The sequence below is a fragment of the Vulpes vulpes genome, chromosome 11, assembly GCF_048418805.1.
Source record: "Vulpes vulpes isolate BD-2025 chromosome 11, VulVul3, whole genome shotgun sequence".
Lineage (NCBI taxonomy): Eukaryota > Metazoa > Chordata > Mammalia > Carnivora > Canidae > Vulpes > Vulpes vulpes.
The window spans coordinates 8,435,263-8,455,546 of record NC_132790.1 but is presented as its reverse complement, the minus strand read 5'-3'; the positions used below and the strand labels follow the sequence as shown (position 1 = coordinate 8,455,546).

General features: G+C 40.2%; 1 protein-coding gene across 2 annotated transcripts in view; it reads left to right on the top strand.

Annotated features, from left to right (window-relative positions):
* Nucleotides 1–19,215, top strand: part of ZDHHC13 (zDHHC palmitoyltransferase 13) — a 49,369-nt gene extending 30,154 nt beyond the window's left edge. For both annotated transcript variants that reach the window (XM_072725412.1, XM_072725413.1), the window contains exons 10-17: nt 42–142; nt 5,798–5,922; nt 6,734–6,796; nt 7,505–7,598; nt 9,198–9,281; nt 12,951–13,108; nt 15,929–16,026; nt 18,616–19,215. In XM_072725412.1, coding sequence (XP_072581513.1) covers nt 42–142; nt 5,798–5,922; nt 6,734–6,796; nt 7,505–7,598; nt 9,198–9,281; nt 12,951–13,108; nt 15,929–16,026; nt 18,616–18,754 — 862 coding nt within the window. In that variant the 3' untranslated portion in view covers nt 18,755–19,215. The remainder of the gene's footprint in view (nt 1–41; nt 143–5,797; nt 5,923–6,733; nt 6,797–7,504; nt 7,599–9,197; nt 9,282–12,950; nt 13,109–15,928; nt 16,027–18,615) is intronic.
* Nucleotides 19,216–20,284: the final 1,069 nt, after the last annotated feature.

The following is a 20,284-nucleotide window of genomic DNA, read 5'->3' as shown; positions in this document are numbered from 1 at the left end:
TGTTTTCACTAAAACCATATGTTTATCCTTTTTTCTTCTAGGTTCTTGGTCGGGTATAAGAGCCTTATATACTTACCAACAGTCTTCCTGCTGAGTTCCATTTTTTGGATATTTGTGACTTGGTTCATCTTATTCTTTCCTCATATCCTTCAAGCTGAAATTTAAACACGTATTTCATTTTGCCTTTAAATAGTAGTAATGCCAGTATTAGAAATTTAGATATTAGGAGAGATCCAGGGAATACAACTCATATTTGTATTCATTTTAATTATTCTGGTTGCCGATGTTTAGTGTTGAAAATCTTTTCAATTCTGAAAATAATCTCAGAGCACACCATGGAAGTGGTAATGTCTAGTATTACTCACAGGAAAGAAACAGTAGCATGAATTATTGTTTACGTGGATCCATAAAAATTTGTTGTATTGCCTTGAGATACTCTCTTCAAGGTCAGATGGTTCTTTTAACTTGGTTGGCAGTTACAGTTGATTAATAAATCTTCTGGGTACCAAGGTGGCCTGTATGGGAGGGATATTGGGGGGAAATATGCCCTCCTCAGCAGTGGTCAGTGCAGTGCTGCCATCCACAGCAGTGAGTCTCAGTCCACAGTAAAAAAAACATTTACACTGCCACCCAAAACATGTGAAACAGAAGACAGTACTCCTGATGTGTGCTTTATTCTGAAATTGTGTTACTCTATCCTATTCTCTTTTCCTTTTTAAAAAATGCTAGTCACAGCCCACTTAATTCTTATATGGCTTACTAATGGATGGCAGCCCATGGTTTTAAACAAAAAAACTCCTCTAAGAAATAGGTTTATCACTTGAGGAGCCGGGCTTAGGCCAAGACCAGTGTAAGGGTGTGTTGCACTCTTCGGGTTGACCAAACCTCGTCACCAGAAGTGGGGATAGGGGATACTTCTTGGTTTTATAGCTATTTATAGCTCCCATTAGGAGGGAGGCCTTTTTATCTTCCTACCTCTTTTCAGGTTCCTTTCTGGAGATTCTAGAAAGCCATTATAACCTTATTTTCTTTACAGGGTAGAAGGAATGTGATGGAGAGAAACGGACCTGCAAACATTCCTTTAACTTCTGTGTTGTGTCTCTTTTTGGTAATGGCAATTTTGAAAAGAAAGGGTAGTGTTTGTAGGAGAGATGCATACACTTAAGCAGAAATATTTTTTTCATGGGAATCAGTGTAAAGTGAGAGGGGCATATGAATTCTCAGAGTGCATACATTTCGTTATAGCATGTTTATACTTCAATGATGCTTTTTGTTTCTGAGCATTATTTTTAATATTTTCAGTTTCCTGTAGTGTAAATGAATGGTGCAGCATATCATGGAGTTCATTTGACTTCTTTCACAGATGTTATTATGTATAGCCTTTGTCTTATGATTACTGATTTGGGAGCAGCTTTTTAAGCACTAGTCTTACAACCACTACTTAATGAAGGCTTGGATGATATGTGATATAAAAATACTTTATAACTAACCACGACTGTATAAAACAACAGCACAATATACAACACAAACCACTCAGAGAAATCTCAAGGCTGGTAAATTCTAGGAAAACTGACATGATTCTAAGGGATGGCTCATATTTTTGTTTACCAATCCACATGGCAGTGGAGTAAACACAGTTTTAAAATTGTTCCTTGATGAACTTTTAAATTTTGAGAAATTCACATTATTTCGCTTTTTGCACAAAAAGTGAGATACTTTTTATATTGCATTATTTCAACGTTGCAGAAGCAGTATCAACAGAAATGTAGCTCCACTGTAGTCTGAGAACCTCAGCTACAGAACTTAGCGTTCAAGTGAGTTTCATCGCAGGCAGGTCACCCATTTGTGAAGATGCCATTACATCAGAAGATTTGATTTTCAAAGCTAGACAGATTCTTACGATGTCAGAGTGGACAGGATGGGGTATTTTACTTGCAGGTACAGCAGAAAACCCTTTGATCTGGGCACCCATATGAACCTGCTACTGGCAAGCGCATGTCAGTCAGTAGGTGGCACACTTTGCCTTCAGATCAGTGTTTTTAGAGCCTGAATGTTAAATGCTGTTAGAATGGCCCTGGGATGTGCCACCCTGTAAAGACCCATCCTGAGTATTTAGACTAATCTTGTCTCAGGTTGCCAATCCTGGATCGTGTGGGAGCTTCCCCTCTCACAGTCTGTTAAGAGATGAGTGTCTGGGGCACTGTGGAAAGACTACCATCTTCGAAATCAGACAGAATGAGTTTGAGTTTGGCTCTTTTTCTTACTCGTCAGGTACCATTGGGTACGTTATTTAATTTCACTGAGTCTCAGTTTTGCTATTAAAAAAAAACCCCAAACCTGAGGGATAACCAACCATACAAGGTCACAGGATGGCTGCAAGGATTATTATGTTATGATGTCTGTAAAATGCTGACCCCATTGCCTAATTGGCATTTTATAAATAATAGCTATTTCATTGTTAGTTATTCTTATGGATAAAATCTGTGTGGAAGGCCGCATGTTGAAATTAATTTTAAGGGAAGCTCTAGATTGGTTCCTCAGAAGATCACTTCTTTTTGGTGCCTTTTATATGTTAGGCAATTAATATATTTGGCTTTTATGAAGCGGGATCAAATAGAAAAGGTATGACCTTCCTGATGTGTCTGGAGGGAAGATTAAAACTCAGAAATGGTGAAGCACAGAAATTATGTCTGTGGTTCTGGCCTGCTGCACAGGGAGTACACAGTTTCAGATCAAGTTTAAGAGTAAGCTCTTTGGCCAAAAGCCTCAGGGAGGGAGTGACACAGCTGCCAAGGAAGCCACTGTACTCCCCACAAGGGATACAAGGATTTGAATGTCCATGTGAGGGACAGCAGCAGTCACACTGTCTCTGGCACTGGTCAGGACCACCCTGAGGTATGCTTGCTGTGTTTTGAATTCTATTCTTTTGAGAGAGGCATTGACCAAACAGGAGCATAAGGGAACTGTGCTGTATAAGGAACAAAGTTGCTGCTTATCCTGGAGGTGTGAGCACTGCCTTCCAATGTCAAGGGTTTGGAAGTCTATCGTTTGGAAGTCAGTGTACTGTACGGAATGGACCTTCAGTAAAACTATTGAACAGATGAGAAATAGGATTCTGTAAGGTAGATCTAAGGACAGCTGTAGTGTAGATTTTCAGTGTAGAGCCAAAACCACCTAGAGGATGAAAAACAGTCCAGGTTACAGAAAGGCAAACTTCAGCTCCGTATTGAGAGACTTTAACTGCAGAGAGTCACAGTTAACTGGGGAGGCTGAGGTGTGTATAAGGTCCAAGTACCACAGAACAGGCATTTTTAGATTCAGGGAAGGGAAAGAATTCTCTATAGGGAATCAGGAAAGATCTTTGGGGCACCTGGGTAGCTCAGTTAACCATCTGCCTTTGGCTCAGGTCATGAGGTCCTGGGATCAAGCCCCACATCAGGCTCCCTGCTCAGTGGGAAGTCTGCTTCTCCCTCTCCCCCTTCCTTTGTCCTTCACCTTCAACTCATGCTTGCTCTCTCTCTCTTGCTCTCTCTCTCACTCTCAGATGAGACAAGAAGGAAAGAAAGAAAAAGAGAAAAGAAAAGAGACTTCAAGGGGAAGGAGAATATAAGTTAGGTCTTGGGCAGCCCGGGTGGCTCAGCGGTTTAGCGCCGTCTTCAGCCCAGGGCGTGATCCTGGAGTCCCTGGATGGAGTCCTACGTCGGGCTCCCTACATGGAGCCTGCTTCTCCCTCTGCCTGTGTCTCTGCCTCTCTCTTTCTCTCTGTGTCTCATGAATAAGTAAATTTAAAAAAATATTTATTCATTCATGACACACACAGAGAGAGGCACAGCCACCCAGGCTTCCCAAGTTAGGTCTTAAAGGCAGTTAGGGCTTGGACATCCTCAAAGTGTAGATGGGGGCAATGGGGAACATTTGAGTTACCACACTAAGCAAGGGCATGGAAGCAAGGAATGTTTGACTTTTATGTGAGGGCATAGAATGCATTCATTTTACTCAGAGAGAGAAGCTCCAGGGAACCTCCTGGGATTTCTTTGGAAAGTTATTCAGAACAGAAGCCCACAGTTCAGTCGTTCAGTATGTGGAATCATGATTCAACTGAATATATTTTTGAGGATGTGTCATGTGTGTTGATCAAGATTCTAGAAATCTTCAAGATTTCTAAGGAAGAAAGGATGTGTTTCTTTAACTAAAAGTCTTGACTTATGTACTCTGTAACAGTATTCTTAATGCATTCTAAGTAAGCTTTATTTGTTGGAATTGAATGCCACACAACTCTTCTAGATCCTATCTTAAAGCCAGACCTTTCTGCAGGCCAACTGATACATTTAACCAGGATTTAACCTACCTGAGCCAGATGTGGTTGTTGGTTGGTTTTTCTGGGGTCAGATCAGTGCTTCTCGAACTGTATTATGTGCATGGATCCTCTAAGGATCCAGAGTTTGGTTCTACAGATCTGAAGTGAGGTCTGAAGTTCTGCCTTTCTCATAAGCTACCAGGTAAAGCCATTGCTGTGGTTCCACGGACCATACTTTGAATAGCAGGGGTTTAGAGTCTATTTCATGGCCACCTGTTCCAGTCCAGAGTTTGGCTTAAGACCGTTCTACAGGCACCTGGGTGGCTCAGTTGGTTGAGTGCCTACCTTCAGTTCAGGTCATGATCTCAGGGTCCTGGGATCAAGTCCCTCATCAGGCTTCCTGCTCACCAGGAAGCCTGCTTCTCCCTCTCCCTCTGCCCTCCGCCCCCTCCCTGCTTGTGCTCATGCTTGAGCTCTCTCTTTTTTCCTCCTTCAAATAAATAAATAAAATCTTTTTTTTTTTAAAGATTCACAGAGAGAGAGGCAGAGACACAGGCAGAGGAAGAAGCAGGCTCCATGCAGGGAGCCTGACGTGTGACTCGATCCCGGGACTCCAGGATCACGCCCTGGGCCAAAGGCAGGCGCGAAACCGCTGAGCCACCCAGAGATCCCCTCTTTTTTTCTTTTTTTTTTTTTTTTTAAAGACAGCTTGATAAATCCTTGGAAGGCAGATAGTTACTGTGTTGATAATGATTTAAATTGGGCAAGGAGAATTGGTTTACTGCTGGTGCATTGGCTTATTGCTCAGTGCACCTTCATTCTTTCCCTGGAGCAAAATTTTACATTTTATACAACGAATTTGTACCATTTCAAAATGGGTAATATTTATCCTTGAAATACTTATTATCTTAATGTGCCTGTAATGTATTCTTTTCCCCAAATAGAATTTGATTTGTAATTACTTTGCAAAAAGCAATTTTTTGTGTGTATTTCTAAATTAATGCAGCCTAAAAGATGACAAGGATTCATCATTAAACTTTCTATTAGGAAATTTTTGCAAGCATTAATCTAATGTGTAAAGAAATATTTTTAGTTGGAATCTGAATCAAGTGGTTTGTTTCTTCGAATTATTTTGTTAAAATGATAAAATATTCTTTTAGATGCTTACAGGAGAGCCATAGTTACACCGTCAGAGATTACTTTATTTGGATCTAGAATGGTTTTAAGCCCTCAGGATGTACCTCATAGATTGCAACTATTCCTATCAATATTTCATGAGTTTCAGCTAATCAGGAGGGATTAATTATTAGCAACTATGAGCAAATTCCTGTAGGTTTAGAACATAGGATGGGGCCAGGTTTGGGGGCAGGGATGTGTATAGATACTGGAAAGTGAGGATAGAATGCAGAGAGATTCTTAAGCACCAGTGATGAAATTTGCTTATGTCATAATTATACTGTTCTTAATGGAAGCTGATATATTCCTTAACGAGGCTTTCACATCTAGCAGGCACTCCTTTCTATTTTGCTTTCCTTCTCAGCATAATAGGCTTCCTCTACTTTTTCTACAAGACTTGGGCAACTGATCCAGGCTTCACCAAAGCTTCAGAAGAAGAAAGGAAAACGGTGAGCTTTCTTTGTAATGTTACTTTTTTTTTTTTAATTAGTAACGTTCATGTTTGCCATGGCTGCCTCTCTAGTGCCCAGCATGTAATAGATGCAACATGTGTCAACAAAGTTGAGATTTGTCCACTGTTACTCTTTCATTTATTTATGTGAAAGTTTTAAAACATTTTTATTTTCTCTTAAAGTCATACTCACCAAGACTTTTTCAGATGTAATTTGTTAGTGAACCTGATCTAAATTTCTTTTTAGTAACACACTTAGATAATGATCATTTCAGTTCCTCAGTAAAATACATGGAGAGTAACCGAGCAGGGGCAAGAGGGCGCCTCATTGACCTTTCTCTTCCTCAGAAGTGAAGGTGTCAGTTGACTATTATCCTTTGCTTGCAAAGGTTTAGAAATTGGGGAGAGCATCGTTGTCTGTGTTCCTCTAGCCAGTGTTCCTGAAAGGACGAGTCCATGGTGCTTATAACCATCAGTTCTGATGTATACTGATGGGTTTTGTTTCTTTTTTATGGGTATATATGTGTGTGTTTATTTTTCCCTAGCAGATTATAACTGGAAGGTGCTTGCCATTCATGGAGAGAAGGGGAGGTATAATTTTTGTGCATTCTAATTTATTGGCTATGGTTGAAAATGCAGCCTTGAAAAGTCACATTATTTTCAAGTACAGAATGATTTGGTGGCAAATATTCCAAATTGCTTTTCTGGCTGCCTCAGTTTGGAGAGAGAGCTGTGAGAACGGTATATAACCATGCATTATATATTTCTTAGCAAAACAAAATCATAAGGTCAAATTTCATGCCTTTCAGAATATCATCACCCTTGCAGAGACTGGCTGTCTGGACTTCAGAACATTTTGTACATCATGTCTTGTGAGTCTTTTTTTAAATAATTTTTTCCTATAGTAAGAAAGCAAATTCTTGGTAGCATTTGTCATGTAAGCCTTTGTTAAATCTTCATGGTATATTTGTACACCTTTGTTTCTACCAGGTTATAATTTTGTATTACTATCAGGATAGTTTTCTGCCTTAAGCATATTGAGGGAATGATGTTCATAGTTTTTTAAAGTTGCCTATGGTTAAATCTGTGAATGATCTGTAGTGTGTTTTGATTGCTTTTTCCTGCCATAAAGCATATATTAAAACTAACTTCAAGTCAGAGGCTCACAATGACCCTAGAAACTACTTACTGAAACCTGTCATTTTGCAACTGATGAATCAAGGCCTAGAGGGAGGAATTAACTTCCCCCAGATTATTGGCAGAGCTGGAAATGTAACTGGGTGTCCTTTTTCCTTTTTCTTAATCCAGTGCTCATTCTGCTGCCTGGTACTGCCTCACTTCCCCTTCATCAGTGTGAATAGGTTCTGGAAGTCCAATCCCTTCTAGTGATGGCCTAATCAAAATCAGATACATGGAAGTAAATATTAACAAGGCATGCCAGAGCCTCTGCGTGAACTGATGATCTATTTAGGATTATTTGTGCCCATGTCTTTATGACTTAGGAGTAAGATTTTGTTTGTGATTTGTCACCACTTTAAGACACTGATTTTTGCTTGGACCTGTCTTAATTGCCCACTTAGATAAGGAAGCCATTAAGGTCACTTCATTGCCACGTGTGTAACTCTTGTGTCGCTCGATATGATCAGCATTGTCTGTGGACTGGACGGTGCATAGGTGAGAGATTGAATTTTTTCAGTTAACACTATGAAGTTAAGTGTATATTTAGCTATGTTTATGATTCATAGAAAAAAATGGAAGGGCATCTAAGGGGGGGTGCGTTTTGTAGCTCTTCCTTGCCAGAGAAGCTTCATGGTATAACACTTTTGGAAAGCTGTCAATGTTGATAATAATAATGTCATTTGTATAGTATTTTAGAATTTATAAAGCACTTTTGAATATAGTATCCTATTTGATCATCAGGGCACAACCTGTGTGGTTGATATTACTATCTGCATTTTAGAGGTGAAAAAATAGAAAAGGTAAATTATTTGCTTGAGGTTATTTTAGTAATGTCAGTCTTCTATACCAAATTACCAGGTTCTTACCATGTCTTGTGACTTGTCTCTCTCATTTACTTCTCCACTTGTCTCTTTCAAAGCTCAGGTAGGAGCCAGAACCAGAGATAATAGGGAGTATTCCTTGTCGTGGTCTGTAGCCCCAAGTTTCCTCTGAGTGGTCACTGTAAAACCAGGGGTTTATTATGAGGAACTTCAAAGGAACTGTGGTAATTGTCTTCAGCAGAGGATATTCTTTTATAATCTTGAACAAAAGGTGGCTTTACTCAAGTTTCTTTGGTGCATTTGATGTTCTCTACTATTCTAGAGCTCCAAGCTTTGTGGACCTCATCCCACCGTAAAGATGGGATGGTTAGCATTATAGCAGCTTGGAGTGAACATGGAAAAAGCAACAGTGTTGAGCCCATGTATTTTTATTACGCTACATTTAACTCAGTGGTCTCACATGCATCCTCTTATTTGGTTGCCATAGGCCTATGAAGCAGGCAGAAGAGATCTTATCCCCAGATTAAAAACAAGAACACTGGATCAGAGAAGTTAAGGCATTAACTTAAATACTTAACACAACTACTCCTCTTTGAACCTAGGTCTTCCCATTGCAGTGGGCATTGCTCCTTCTGCTAGGCATTGCTGCCATAGAAAGTGGGGACGTGGTGGTACTTCTGTGTCATTAGCATCAAAGTGCTCTCAACTCCAGCGTCTAGAGAGCCACATACACAACAGTGAGACTTGGTTGCTTGGCACCCTCGCCCTTACTTCACTTCTGTACACCTTAGCCTGCAGGTTGACCCTTTTTTCCTGTGCTTAGTCTTCAGCATATCTTTTTGCTGCTCTTACATTCATTTTCTCTATTACCCTTATCAAGTGGATCCTTGATTTACAGAAATTATACTTCTTAAACTTGTTACATGGAAGGAAGGAAGAGATAGGGTATGATTTGCCCAAAGTCCCTCCTTCTCCCCTTCCTCCAATGCAGTATAGGCCATCCTAGAACTACACGTGTTTAGTAAATCTTGTTCTGTTCAAGAAAGATGTCTTTTAGGTAAGCAACAAATAAATATTAGTTCAGTTATCACGGACAGTTGACCATGACGTAACAGAGCTATTTGGTTTTGGTTTAATATTATTTAAAAGCAAAGCATAAGCTTATTTACTTTTTACTTTGGTGAAGGCTTTTGACAGGAAAGTGATTAATAAAGTCTTGATCTGGAAAATCATTGTAAGAAAGTATTAAATATGTTTTTTCTTTTTGATATAGGTTTTGGCAATCATCGCTATTACATATTCTTCTTATTTTTTCTTTCCATCGTTTGTGATTGGATTATGTATGAGTCTTTCATCTGTAAGTATAATATTTTCATATAGCAAACTCATAAACCCGTACCCACATGAATTTTTCTTGGTAAATTTTTGTATATTCACATTCTGACTGGGTGACTATAAAACATACTCCTGATAAAAGTAAGATGGCTGCCTCTGAGACTCAGCAATGGGAAGCTGCAAGAAATGCTTGAAAGAGGTTTTTCCACCCTTGGGAAAAGATTGTACCTCACCTAAAGTGATAAATTGAGAAGTGGTCAGCAATACAAATTCATTTGAGGCAAAGTATAGATTTATCACCTAGTGAAGTGAGGAAAAATTAGCTGTTCAGGAACAGAGCTAGGGAAGTGATAAGTAAATAAAATAGGAAAAAGAACAGATTGGCAGTGGAGAGGTTGAAGGTGGGAGGAAGTGGTCTTGGAGAGAAGGAACAAAACCCTAAATGTCTGTGCCATTTGATAAATGTCCAGTCACAGCTTAGAGCTTATGGGCCAACTAATAGTCACTGGAAGTTTGGAAATAATGACTTAGAAGAAAACCTAAGACCATTTATTCTGTGTCCCTAAGAAGGGAAAATAACTTCTCAGTAGCAGTGTGAACAGGCATGTAGGGGGCTCATGTAGGGAGTGACATCTGACTATCCCAAGGTGATTAACCCAGAAGAGCAGGGTTTAAATTGAAGCAAGAAGGATTTTAGCTTAGCTCTGAGCAATTACATGGCTATGCTTTGCAAATCTTGAAGTGGGTTACCTATCTGGGAAAACCTATGGCACTGGTAGTTTATTTTGGCCTTAGCTGTTGATTATTTATTTATTTATTTTGAAGGCTTTGGGAGAATTTGGCCTCACTATGAATCTGCTGACCACTTCTTATAATCCATGTTACATTGATGTTCTGGTCTTAGGTTTTGCCAGTAGAATACTGTTTTAGTTCCTGAACTAAACCTGGGATGATTCAGGAAGATGTTAGAAATGTTCTATTTTCTCTTTCCCTTAGCATCCTAAGTACCACCCCTTCTTACCTTCCCCATTTCTTTGGTTGAACTTCTGTTTAGTGTTTGAAAAATAAATCCTCCTACTCTGCCTGTAAGCCTCCCAGTTCCCTTCCCCAGAAACCTCCAGTATTAACAAGTTTTGGTTTGTTCGGGGTTTCATGTTTAGAGATTCTTAATAATATCTATGTGAAATGGTTTCTTTTTGCCCTGCCACAGGCATGGAGAGGGCTTCAGTTACCTTGCTAGCTCCTTTCTGTCTGGCACTTTGGGCGTCTGTGATCAGTAGGGAATGCTTTTGTAGCTCAGCGTTACCATCACCATCTCAAATGGATCTGGTTGTCAGAGATCTAACTGATCCCTGATCTCTTTTCTCGTCAAAGGCCATCTGTAATCCTGAGCTCTGGAATTCAGAAACCTCTTAAATTACATCCTGTGGAGTAAGGAATAAAGATTTCTTGTTGGTGCATCTTTCTGATGAAAGAGCTGCCCTTTTAAGGCCTCACAATAAAGGGTATTCCTGGAAAACCTTTTTAAGCTGGCCCACGGACCAGCTTGTCCCTTGGACTTGATCCTCAAGGAGAGGAGCCAGATTTTACACCACTCTTGTCTCTCCCTCTTCTCTCTTCACTAAAAATAGTCACCTTTGTTTGATGGCTGTGTCCAGTGTAAGACTGTATTATTAAAAAGGATAAGAGGAATTTTCCATCACTTTCATTCTTTCCAAGTTGCTTTCTTATTACATGCATCGGTTCTTCCCTCTTCTTTCTCTTTATTCTCTGGCTCTGATCCAATTTTATATTTTGTTTCTTAGGAAATGGCCCCACTTTATATTCGCGTGCAACCATGTAGACTGGCTGAACATGTTTTGTTACCTTTATCCCATTTGTCTCCTGACAATATTTCTTTACACTCAATGAGTACATTGTGTCATTTATCATTATTTCACAGTTGGAAAAAAAATGAACTTGTGCTTCATTTTTCTAAGGAGGTCTCACTGCCATCCCACCCTCTTTGTTTACCATTCACATTGCTGTTGCCAAAGCCCTGATGTGCACACTCTTCCCTCATGTGAGCCAGCTGCAGCTACTTCCAGCTCTGGGCAGCCTCCATCCATTTCATCATTTGTGAGGTCTACTTTCAGGGTGTGGACACCCAGAAAGTGTCAGCATCCTACAAGGTACAGGGAGAAAGATTTTAGATCAGTGTTTAGAAAGACCACATCGTAACTGTCAGATCTATCTGAAGATGAGAACGGTCAGCTTGGAATAGTATGAGTCCCCTGTCATTAGCCAATGACCACCAGACCAGAATGTGTTATTTGTACATATTACAGTTTTACATTGCTTAAGATTACGTACGTGGCCATTTGCAGCCAAATCTTTGACATTAAATCTGAAATCACGCCTATGAAAATTTCACTTTGAGGTCATGCTGTATTATCACAAAGATTCCCAGAAGAGAGCAGTAGAAATATAAGCTGGGAGCAAATAGGTGTTCTTTACCATGCAGCAGCCGTTTCCTCTGCCTGCTGTTGGGAATTATTTTCTTTTTTTTTTTGTCACATCAGGTGCATGGGATGCATCTTTGTCTGCTCTCCTAATGAGAAGCTCTAAAGAAAGCATAATTTGCCTTAACTTGTTGCCTTGATTGTTACTCGTGATGATTGCCCTTAGTATGCTTCTGACATATAGTCATGAAAGATGGTTAGGAACCAAATGAGACTCAAGGGGAAAGCATAGATTTTTAAGACTAAAATGGACAGACAGGGGATAGTAAAAGTCAGGGACTCATTTTCTTTCTGTCCTAGGAGCTCTTAAAGTGCTGCTTTGGGAAAATGTCTGAAATTACTTATCAAATTGTCAGAGGCATATATCAAACCTCAAGGTGCAAATTTACAGAATTCTTATTTCAAAAATAATTCACCCTTTGTAAATGGTCATGGTGCCCACAAAAGTCATTGGCTTTACAAAACCTTGAAGATTGACTTAGGGGTCATGAAGGCCATAGGGAAGTCCTCTGTTTGAATTGACATATGGGTTTTCTAGGGAGAAACTGACCACATGCATCTTGGTCTTTATTCTTTTCCTAGGATGTCTCATGATTCCCTTACCTGGACTTTTTCTCTCTACAGTGTAAATCATGGTGCCAACGCAGAAATACACCCAGTAACCTTATGCCGTTAGGTTGTGTTCTGATGGTACCTGGGTGCTAACAGGATTTCTTGTGCCTACAGCAATGGCCTGTTAATACGAACCCTTAAGAGTTTATTCAGTGCTATAACAGACTCCTGTCTTGCTGTGTATCCTGGATAAGATGATGAATTTTCTAAGATATTTATTAAATATTGCTATTCTCTGTTATCAAGTCCTTGAAGAGTTAACTTTGGAGAGTTTATTTTATGCTGATTATGATGGTTTTAGTGGTGGTCTTATGGACCATTTTTGCTTTTATTCCTTTATTGCCCACCCCACCAGTGCGGTGCTGTCATAGCCCTTATGAGCAGTGAGGTACTGTTTGTTTACTTTGTTGGTTAAGCTGGCATTTGGAAGATAAATTCTTAAAATTTGGGTTCTAGTGTGTGTTGTCATGTCTTATTTTCTTCCTGAATAGAAATGCAGTGGTTTTATCTTCTTGAAGAATGATCATGAGTTTGCTGCCTTTTTAAATAATGAGTTCCTTTTTTTTTTGAATTCACAGATTGGTCAAATCATTGTACCACAACATTCAGAGAAGATGGACTATGGACCTACCTCAATCAGATTGTGGCCTGTTCCCCTTGGGTTTTATATATCTTCATGCTAGCAGCTTTCCACTTCTCATGGTCAACATTTTTATTATTAAATCAACTCTTTCAGGTATTTATTTGTCTTCCTATAATGCTTTTGAGTAAAATTTTCAGTAGCCTGTAATAGAGAGACTTGAATTTTAAGTCAGAAGGCTTTTGGGTCTTAGTTCCACCTCTGTCACTTACTCTTTTGGGTGTAGGTATGTCATTTGACCCTTGAATTTCAGTTTCCTTGTCTGTAAAATAGAGTTGATAATGCTACTCTCACAGAATAGTTTAAAGGTTAGCATAAGTTGTTAGCATGTCCCTAGGAATGATCTAATCTCACCTTTTTATTTTACGGATAGAGTTGCAGAGAGGTGAATTGGATTGCTCAGGGTCACTCAGTGTGTAGTGAAATCAGAACTGGAAGGCTTTTTTCCAAGGCTTTTTTCATCATATACTTATATCACATGGTGTGTGAAAACGTGATATAAAATATAAAAAGCATTGTGAGATGCTTTTAAAAACATTTGTGAGGTGATTATCTTCCCTCTTTTTTTCCAACCCTGTGTGTTATCCTGTTTATTATGAGTGCTTAAGTGGGTAGAAGGGGAGGGGGAACGCAAAATCCATCACCAATTAGTGGACATGGTAATGATACTTCCAGAGAGGGTCATGGCCATTAGAAGGTTCATGCTCCAGGGCAGTAACCACGTTCAGCTTCCCATGAAGCTGCTGTCCTTTCCCTGTTGCCTTCCTTTCCCTGTGAGCATAACCCAATTCTAGGTGTTGCCATAGCCTGCCCTCATGGTCTAGAGAGGTGTGATCAGTCTGAGCCAATCACCATGACCTCAGATAATTAGAATGTTACTCATTGAAAGCAAAATGCATTCCACTTTTATAGGGAAGTAACCAATTCTACAATAATAATAATAATAATAGTAAATAAAGATGGACAAAGGAAAAAAATTCTAAAGAAAGGAATGAAGCTGGTAATACTAACGCATTGAGGCTTCCGAATGTTCATCTTCAACTATTGCCCCTCTGGTATCTATGAATTCAGGCAGGAAGAATAAGTATTAGCATCATTGATGGTTATTAATATCTTATAATGCCTAATAGTTACATACGCGTTACATACTCCAAAGCACTTTCCTGACAAACATTTGAGGTACAGACTGTGTCAAAGCAGCATCTCCATTTTGTAGATGAGAAAACTAAACCTGTGAGAGGTTGAGTGCCTTGTTTTGGCCATAGGGTGGGTGAGAGGTGAAATTAGAAGTAGAGCTGAAGATTCGAGACATCAAGTCTAATTCTCTTTCTACTCTTCTGGACTCTTAGAACAAGTACAGATGTATGTGAGACTATAGCTCAGTTTTTTAAAGAAAGCTTAGTGTTTTTTATACTTTCTAAGGTAGGAAAATGAACTCAGAGTTTTGGATAGTTTTCAGATACAGGAATTCAGAGTAAAGTTGCTTTCTTAGTAAAACAGTTCAGTTTGAAGCCTTTCATTTGCTGACTGTTCTAGTGAGTCATGGGTTTGACTATGTACGGCAAGTCAAACTGAGCATAGACTGTGGTAAGGACCATGAACTTGATTCTTACACCGACTGAGGTGTCCATCTCAGTTCTGCTACTTTCAAAGCTATGTGACCTTGGACCAGTTACTTCACCTCTAGAAGCCTCTCCACTGGGTATTTAAATATATTATGTCAGATCCCTCAACAATCTGATGAAGGAGGATGGTGTGGTAATCTCTGTTTTATGAATAAGGAACTTGATGTTTGAGTTGTTTTGAGGATTAAATGGAGTAACGCAGTGAATAGTAAGGTTTTAATGATTTGGGAGTTTTTAAGTTACCTTAACTTTTACCCTTCTCCAGATTATGGATTTAAACGTCCTTCACTTCAGATTAACCTTTTCATTTGGCCCTTTCCAAAGAGATGAGAAGCAGCATGTACAAGTTGAGATAATTGCAGTAATACTGACCTTATATAGTTGTATTCATCTAAAACTTACATGCTGAATGTGTTGAGAATCTAAATAGGCTTGTCAGCCATGGCTTGAATTGCCAAAGCAATTATTTCAGGACTGCTTTGTTGAAGGATAATTAAAAACAGACAATCAAAAAAATAAGTGCTCGGGGCACCTGGCTGGCTCAGTTGGTAGAGCGTGGGACTCTTAATCTTGGGGTTGTGAGTTCAAGCCCCATGTTGGGTGTAGAGATTACTGAAAAATAAACAAATGAACTTTTTTTTTTTTTTAATTTTTATTTATTTATGATAGTCACAGAGAGAAAGAGAGAGAGGCAGAGACATAGGCAGGGGGAGAAGCAGGCTCCATGCACCGGGAGCCCGATGTGGGATTCGATCCCGGGTCTCCAGGATCGTGCCCTGGGCCAAAGGCAGGCACCAAACCGCTGTACCACCCAGGGATCCCACAAATGAACTTTTTTTTTTTTTAAAGTTTTTTTTTTTTTTTTTTTTTTTTTTTTTTTTTTTTTTTTTTTTTATGATAGTCACAGAGAGAGAGAGAGAGAGAGAGAGGCAGAGACACAGGCGGAGGGAGAAGCAGGCTCCATGCACCGGGAGCCTGATGTGGGATTCGATCCCGGGTCTCCAGGATCGCGCCCTGGGCCAAAGGCAGGCGCCAAACCGCTGCGCCACCCAGGGATCCCCCAAATGAACTTTTTTTTTTTTTTTTTTTTCCAAATGAACTTTTTTAAAAAAATGCTCAACTACTAGATTTACTTAGTCTCATTTGGAGTTGCTGAGTCATTGTCCTCACTGTGGTCCTGGGCTAGAAGGCTAGGTCATACTGTATTTTACTGCTGTCCTGTGATGCACTAATTGTGACAGACCCTCAGCAGAATGGGATTTTTCATGTACCTTCCAACCTTCTTTTGCAGATTGCTTTTCTGGGCCTGACCTCCCACGAGAGAACCAGCCTGCTGAAGCAGAGCCGACATATGAAACAGACATTGTCCCTCAGGAGGACCCCATACAAGTAAGTCAGAGGTATTTTGGCCACTGTGTCCTATGGAGGATGCTAGCCTAGCCATTGGTTTCCCAGCCTACTGCCAGCACCCAGGCAGTGTTGCTCTCTGACCTGCTGTCTGGTGGAGTCTTGGAAGCCTCGGTGACAGGAGGTGAGAGGCAAGGTCATGAGCCCCGAGGTGGTGGGAATTTAGGACTTAGTCTCCTGGGCTCTGCACAAATAGTTAAATGACTTTGAAGTTTTGCCAAGATGGGGAATCTCTCAAGTCCAGCCACATGGTCACAAGATTGCATGTTGCTGGCACGAAGTCAGTGTGAGATAATCAAGCACGTGGCTGAGAATTCCAGCCACAAGGCTCTCTGCAGAAAGCATTAGATTGTGAGCTTTGCCAAGATTTTCAACCTGCCTTTCTATCGCCATAATTCTTTCAGCCCTGTGCTTAATGTGCCCACCTGTGTCAGGGAGAAGCTAGTGTTTCAGGTTTGGGGTGTGTTTTCTCCAGAGTCCTGGTTGTATAAAACCTGTCCTCCGTTGAAAATGAGAATGTTTGTAGGAAGGCTGTCATCTTACGATATGAATGATCGGGCTTTGAAGCTTATCTCCCTGTCATGTATATCGGGGTCTTGGAGGCTGGGAGTGCTGCAGAGGTGACCCTGAGCCCTCCGGGGATTTAACGCTCACTTGCATATCTCACGAGCAGTCTATTTTAAAGCACACCGGTGGTACAAGATGAAACTGTTAGGCTGTTAGACAAGGAAATCAGAGCCTGGGATATGACTATGATCTGTGTTTAGAGAGGAGAGGAATTGACTTAAATGGGAAGAGATGACTAAGGTGAGGGAGGGTGACCAGTGGTGCTAAGCTTGTGACGATTGTTTCAGATTGGCAATGATAATAAAGTCCCTTTTTCCCTAGTTTAACCAGAGGGATAAATATTTACCCCGTTAAAGGATGAAAGCCTTTGTGACTGAGTTGGAATTTTCAGCTGAGCCCTGAAAGATGTGGGGTCGGACTTGATGAAGAGGGACTGGAGGGTATTTCAGGCCCTAAAGAGGGAACTAAGAGCCTGAGATGAGAGAGCTGGGCATGTTTAGGGATTACTGAGTAATGGCAGCGCAAGCTGGGGGAGCCTTAGAGCTGCTTTGCATCTAGCTTCCAAAGACCTGCCCAAATTGAAGATTTGTCTTGTGTCTCTTACCATAAGTTACTCTTACTCATTCAGTAGCTCTGGAGCCGCTCTTCCTAGGAGTGATGATACTTTCCTGATGACTCTCACAGCAGCAGCCATAGCATAATCATCCTCGTGCACAGCTATGTTTTAATGTGTACAGGGGGGTGGGTTTTGATAAGGGGTTGTTGGGTTTGGGTTTTCGAGGACCAGACAGTGTCCTATAGATAAGATTAATTGGAAGGAGCTCCTTCCTTTTGGCTGGAATCACCATCTTCCAGTAATTCGCCAGCACGGCAGAAAAGAAGAGAGGCACCCACCATATGTTCTCTAGGCCTTTCAGAAAACATGGAGTTGTTTCCTTGGCCACATACATGTGAATCTACAAGAAAGGTGATAACATAGACATCAAGGGAAGGGGCGCTGTTCAGAAAGCAGCGCCCCATGAATGTTACCAGGGCAGAACCATGAGAGTCTACAGTGTCACCCAGCATGCTGTTGGCATTGTCGTAAACACACAAGGGCAAGATTCCTGCCAAGAAAACTAACGTACTTATTAGTGAGCATATCAAGCACCCTAGTTGCTGAGATAGCTTCCTGAAGCATGTGAAGGAAAATGATCAGAAAAAGAAGGAAGCCAAGGGGAAAGGTACTCGGCTTCAACTGAAGCGCCAGCCTGCTCCACCCAGAGAAGTGCTGCACTTTGTGAGAGCCAATTGAAAGGACCCTGAGCTGCTGGAACCCATTCCCCCTGAATTCATGGTCTGATAGGTCTGAAAAAAAGACAAAAGACTTGGATTATTAAAAAATAATAATTGGAAGGAATTAAGACAGAGCCATGTTTTACTTAGGAAGTTTAGGAAAGGGCAGCCCGGGTGGTTCAGCGGTTTAGCGCCGCCTTCAGCCCAGGGCGTGATCTGGAGACCCGGGATCAAGCCCCACATCAGGCTCCCTGCATGGAGCCTGCTTCTGTCTCTGCCTCGATCTCTCTCTTTCTCTGTCTCTCTCTCTGTCTGTCTCATGAATAAATAAATAAAATCTTAAAAAAAGTTTAGGAAAAAACCCATTTTGTTGACTATAATGCCCTTTGATATTATCAAAATCTGAATCAGGGCAGTGGGAATGGAAAGAAGGACACTTATTGATGCCAGCCACTGTTGCAGTGAGTGGGGGACTCAGAAGGAAATTAAGTTGCTGGGCAGAAGCCAGGGAATCTCAAAATAGGGATTCAGGTCCAGAAATGGAACTGGGCTTCAGTTTTAATGGCCTGTAAGCTGGGGAACTCTGATTCATCTCTGGATTCCTGCTACAGGATCTTCAAAGGACGTTGTATATTCTAAACTCTCAGTGAATGTTTCTGGTTTGAATGAATGTTTGTCAAAAGGTAAACAGGAAATGTAGTAAGATGTGTTCTCTTCCTTCCTTGGCAGCCTTGGGTTCACACAGAACCTCGCAGATTTCTTTCAGTGTGGCTGCTTTGGCTTGGTGAAGCCCTGTGCAGTAGATTGGACATCACAATACACCATGGTCTTCCACCCGGCAAAGGAGAAGGTCCTTCGATCAGTATGAAGAAAAGCAACCCCAAACTCTCACTCTGACTGGCTTGTGTTTATGTTGATGCCCTGTGGTCTGCAAGTGACATGAAGATTCAGAGTTCACCTAAGCCCAAAGGAAAACGCAAGTGGTTTTTAAAGCTATTTGGTAAAAGCAGAAGTTCTCAATAAAGGCATTACACTTTTAGATTTAGCAAGATGGACTGTTGCTGAACAATCTTGCCAGACATCTAAAAAAAAAACGTATATTTTTCACAAGAAAATAGAAGTTACATTTTTTTGGAGATAATATTAACTAATTATGGATAAAATGTGGTATTTTCAAATACTTTTATTGGTTGTTTCAAAATAGTACTATTCTTTAAACTTGTAATTTTTGATAAGTTATTTGTGTTTGTTTTATCTATAAATATGTAAAAAAAATATTTAAATAGATGTACCTGTTTTGTTTTCACACTTAATAAATTTTTTTTTGTAGTTGAGATTTCATTTCTGACACTAACACTTTTAGAATCTTAAATTGAGAAAAGGTGTATATAGGTCGTAAAGAAACTGACTCACGATTCCAGGAATGAGTTGAGCTCACTGTTAACACCAGTAAGCAAGATTTAATTTAGTTTTCCATCTTACTCAGGAAATTAAACAGAGGAAGTCTTAAAGATTACTGTTTTTACTTAGTACTCTCAAAATATTGGGCTGATGCGATGGTAATTACTAATTTCCCTTATTCTGGAGGAAAAACTAATTCAGCTTTAACTCGTGGTATTGTATTTAAATACCCCTGGGCATGGTACCTTCCTGCTGAAAACCCTTCCTTAAGGTTCCATTGCTCTTAGGTAAAGGCTACAATCCTCATCATGACCTCCAAGGCCTTGAATACTATATCCTTATTTTGTACCAGTCTCATTCTGGACCATGCTTTGTACCCTAACCACACTGACCTTTCAGTTTTTCAAGGATCTGTTCTTTCCTTTACAGAGCCTTTGCAAATAAGGAGACTAAAGCCTAAAGAAGTTCATATCTTCTTCTCCAAGGTCACTTAGATACTAAATGGGGTAGCCATTCTAGAATGCCAAGTTACCTTGGATACAGCCTGATACATTGTGTGTTCAATAAACATTTAAATGTGTTGAATGAATGAATGAATGAATGAATGAATGAATGAATGGTTTTTAAGCAGGATGTGATGCGATCATAATCGTTTAAAGACTGATTTCTCAATTGGATGACAGAAGGACTTTCTCAAGCTATATCCTTTCCCTTTCTCTCTCTTCAAACCCTGCGAAGTATATATTCTCAAATTGTGGTCCGTACACCATTTAATCAGAATTACAGGGATATGGCAGGGGCTCACTTGTTTAAAATTCAAATACCTCACTTCACACCTTCCAAACTATTACATTCCAGTACTTCTAACTGATATGTGACAAGAAAAAGCAAGTTTCATTAATTTAAATTATTCCACAGCTATTTATTGAGCACCATGATAGGTCTTTTAGGCCATAAAACATTTAATTGGGCATACTAATCACTGGGCTTGCAGTCT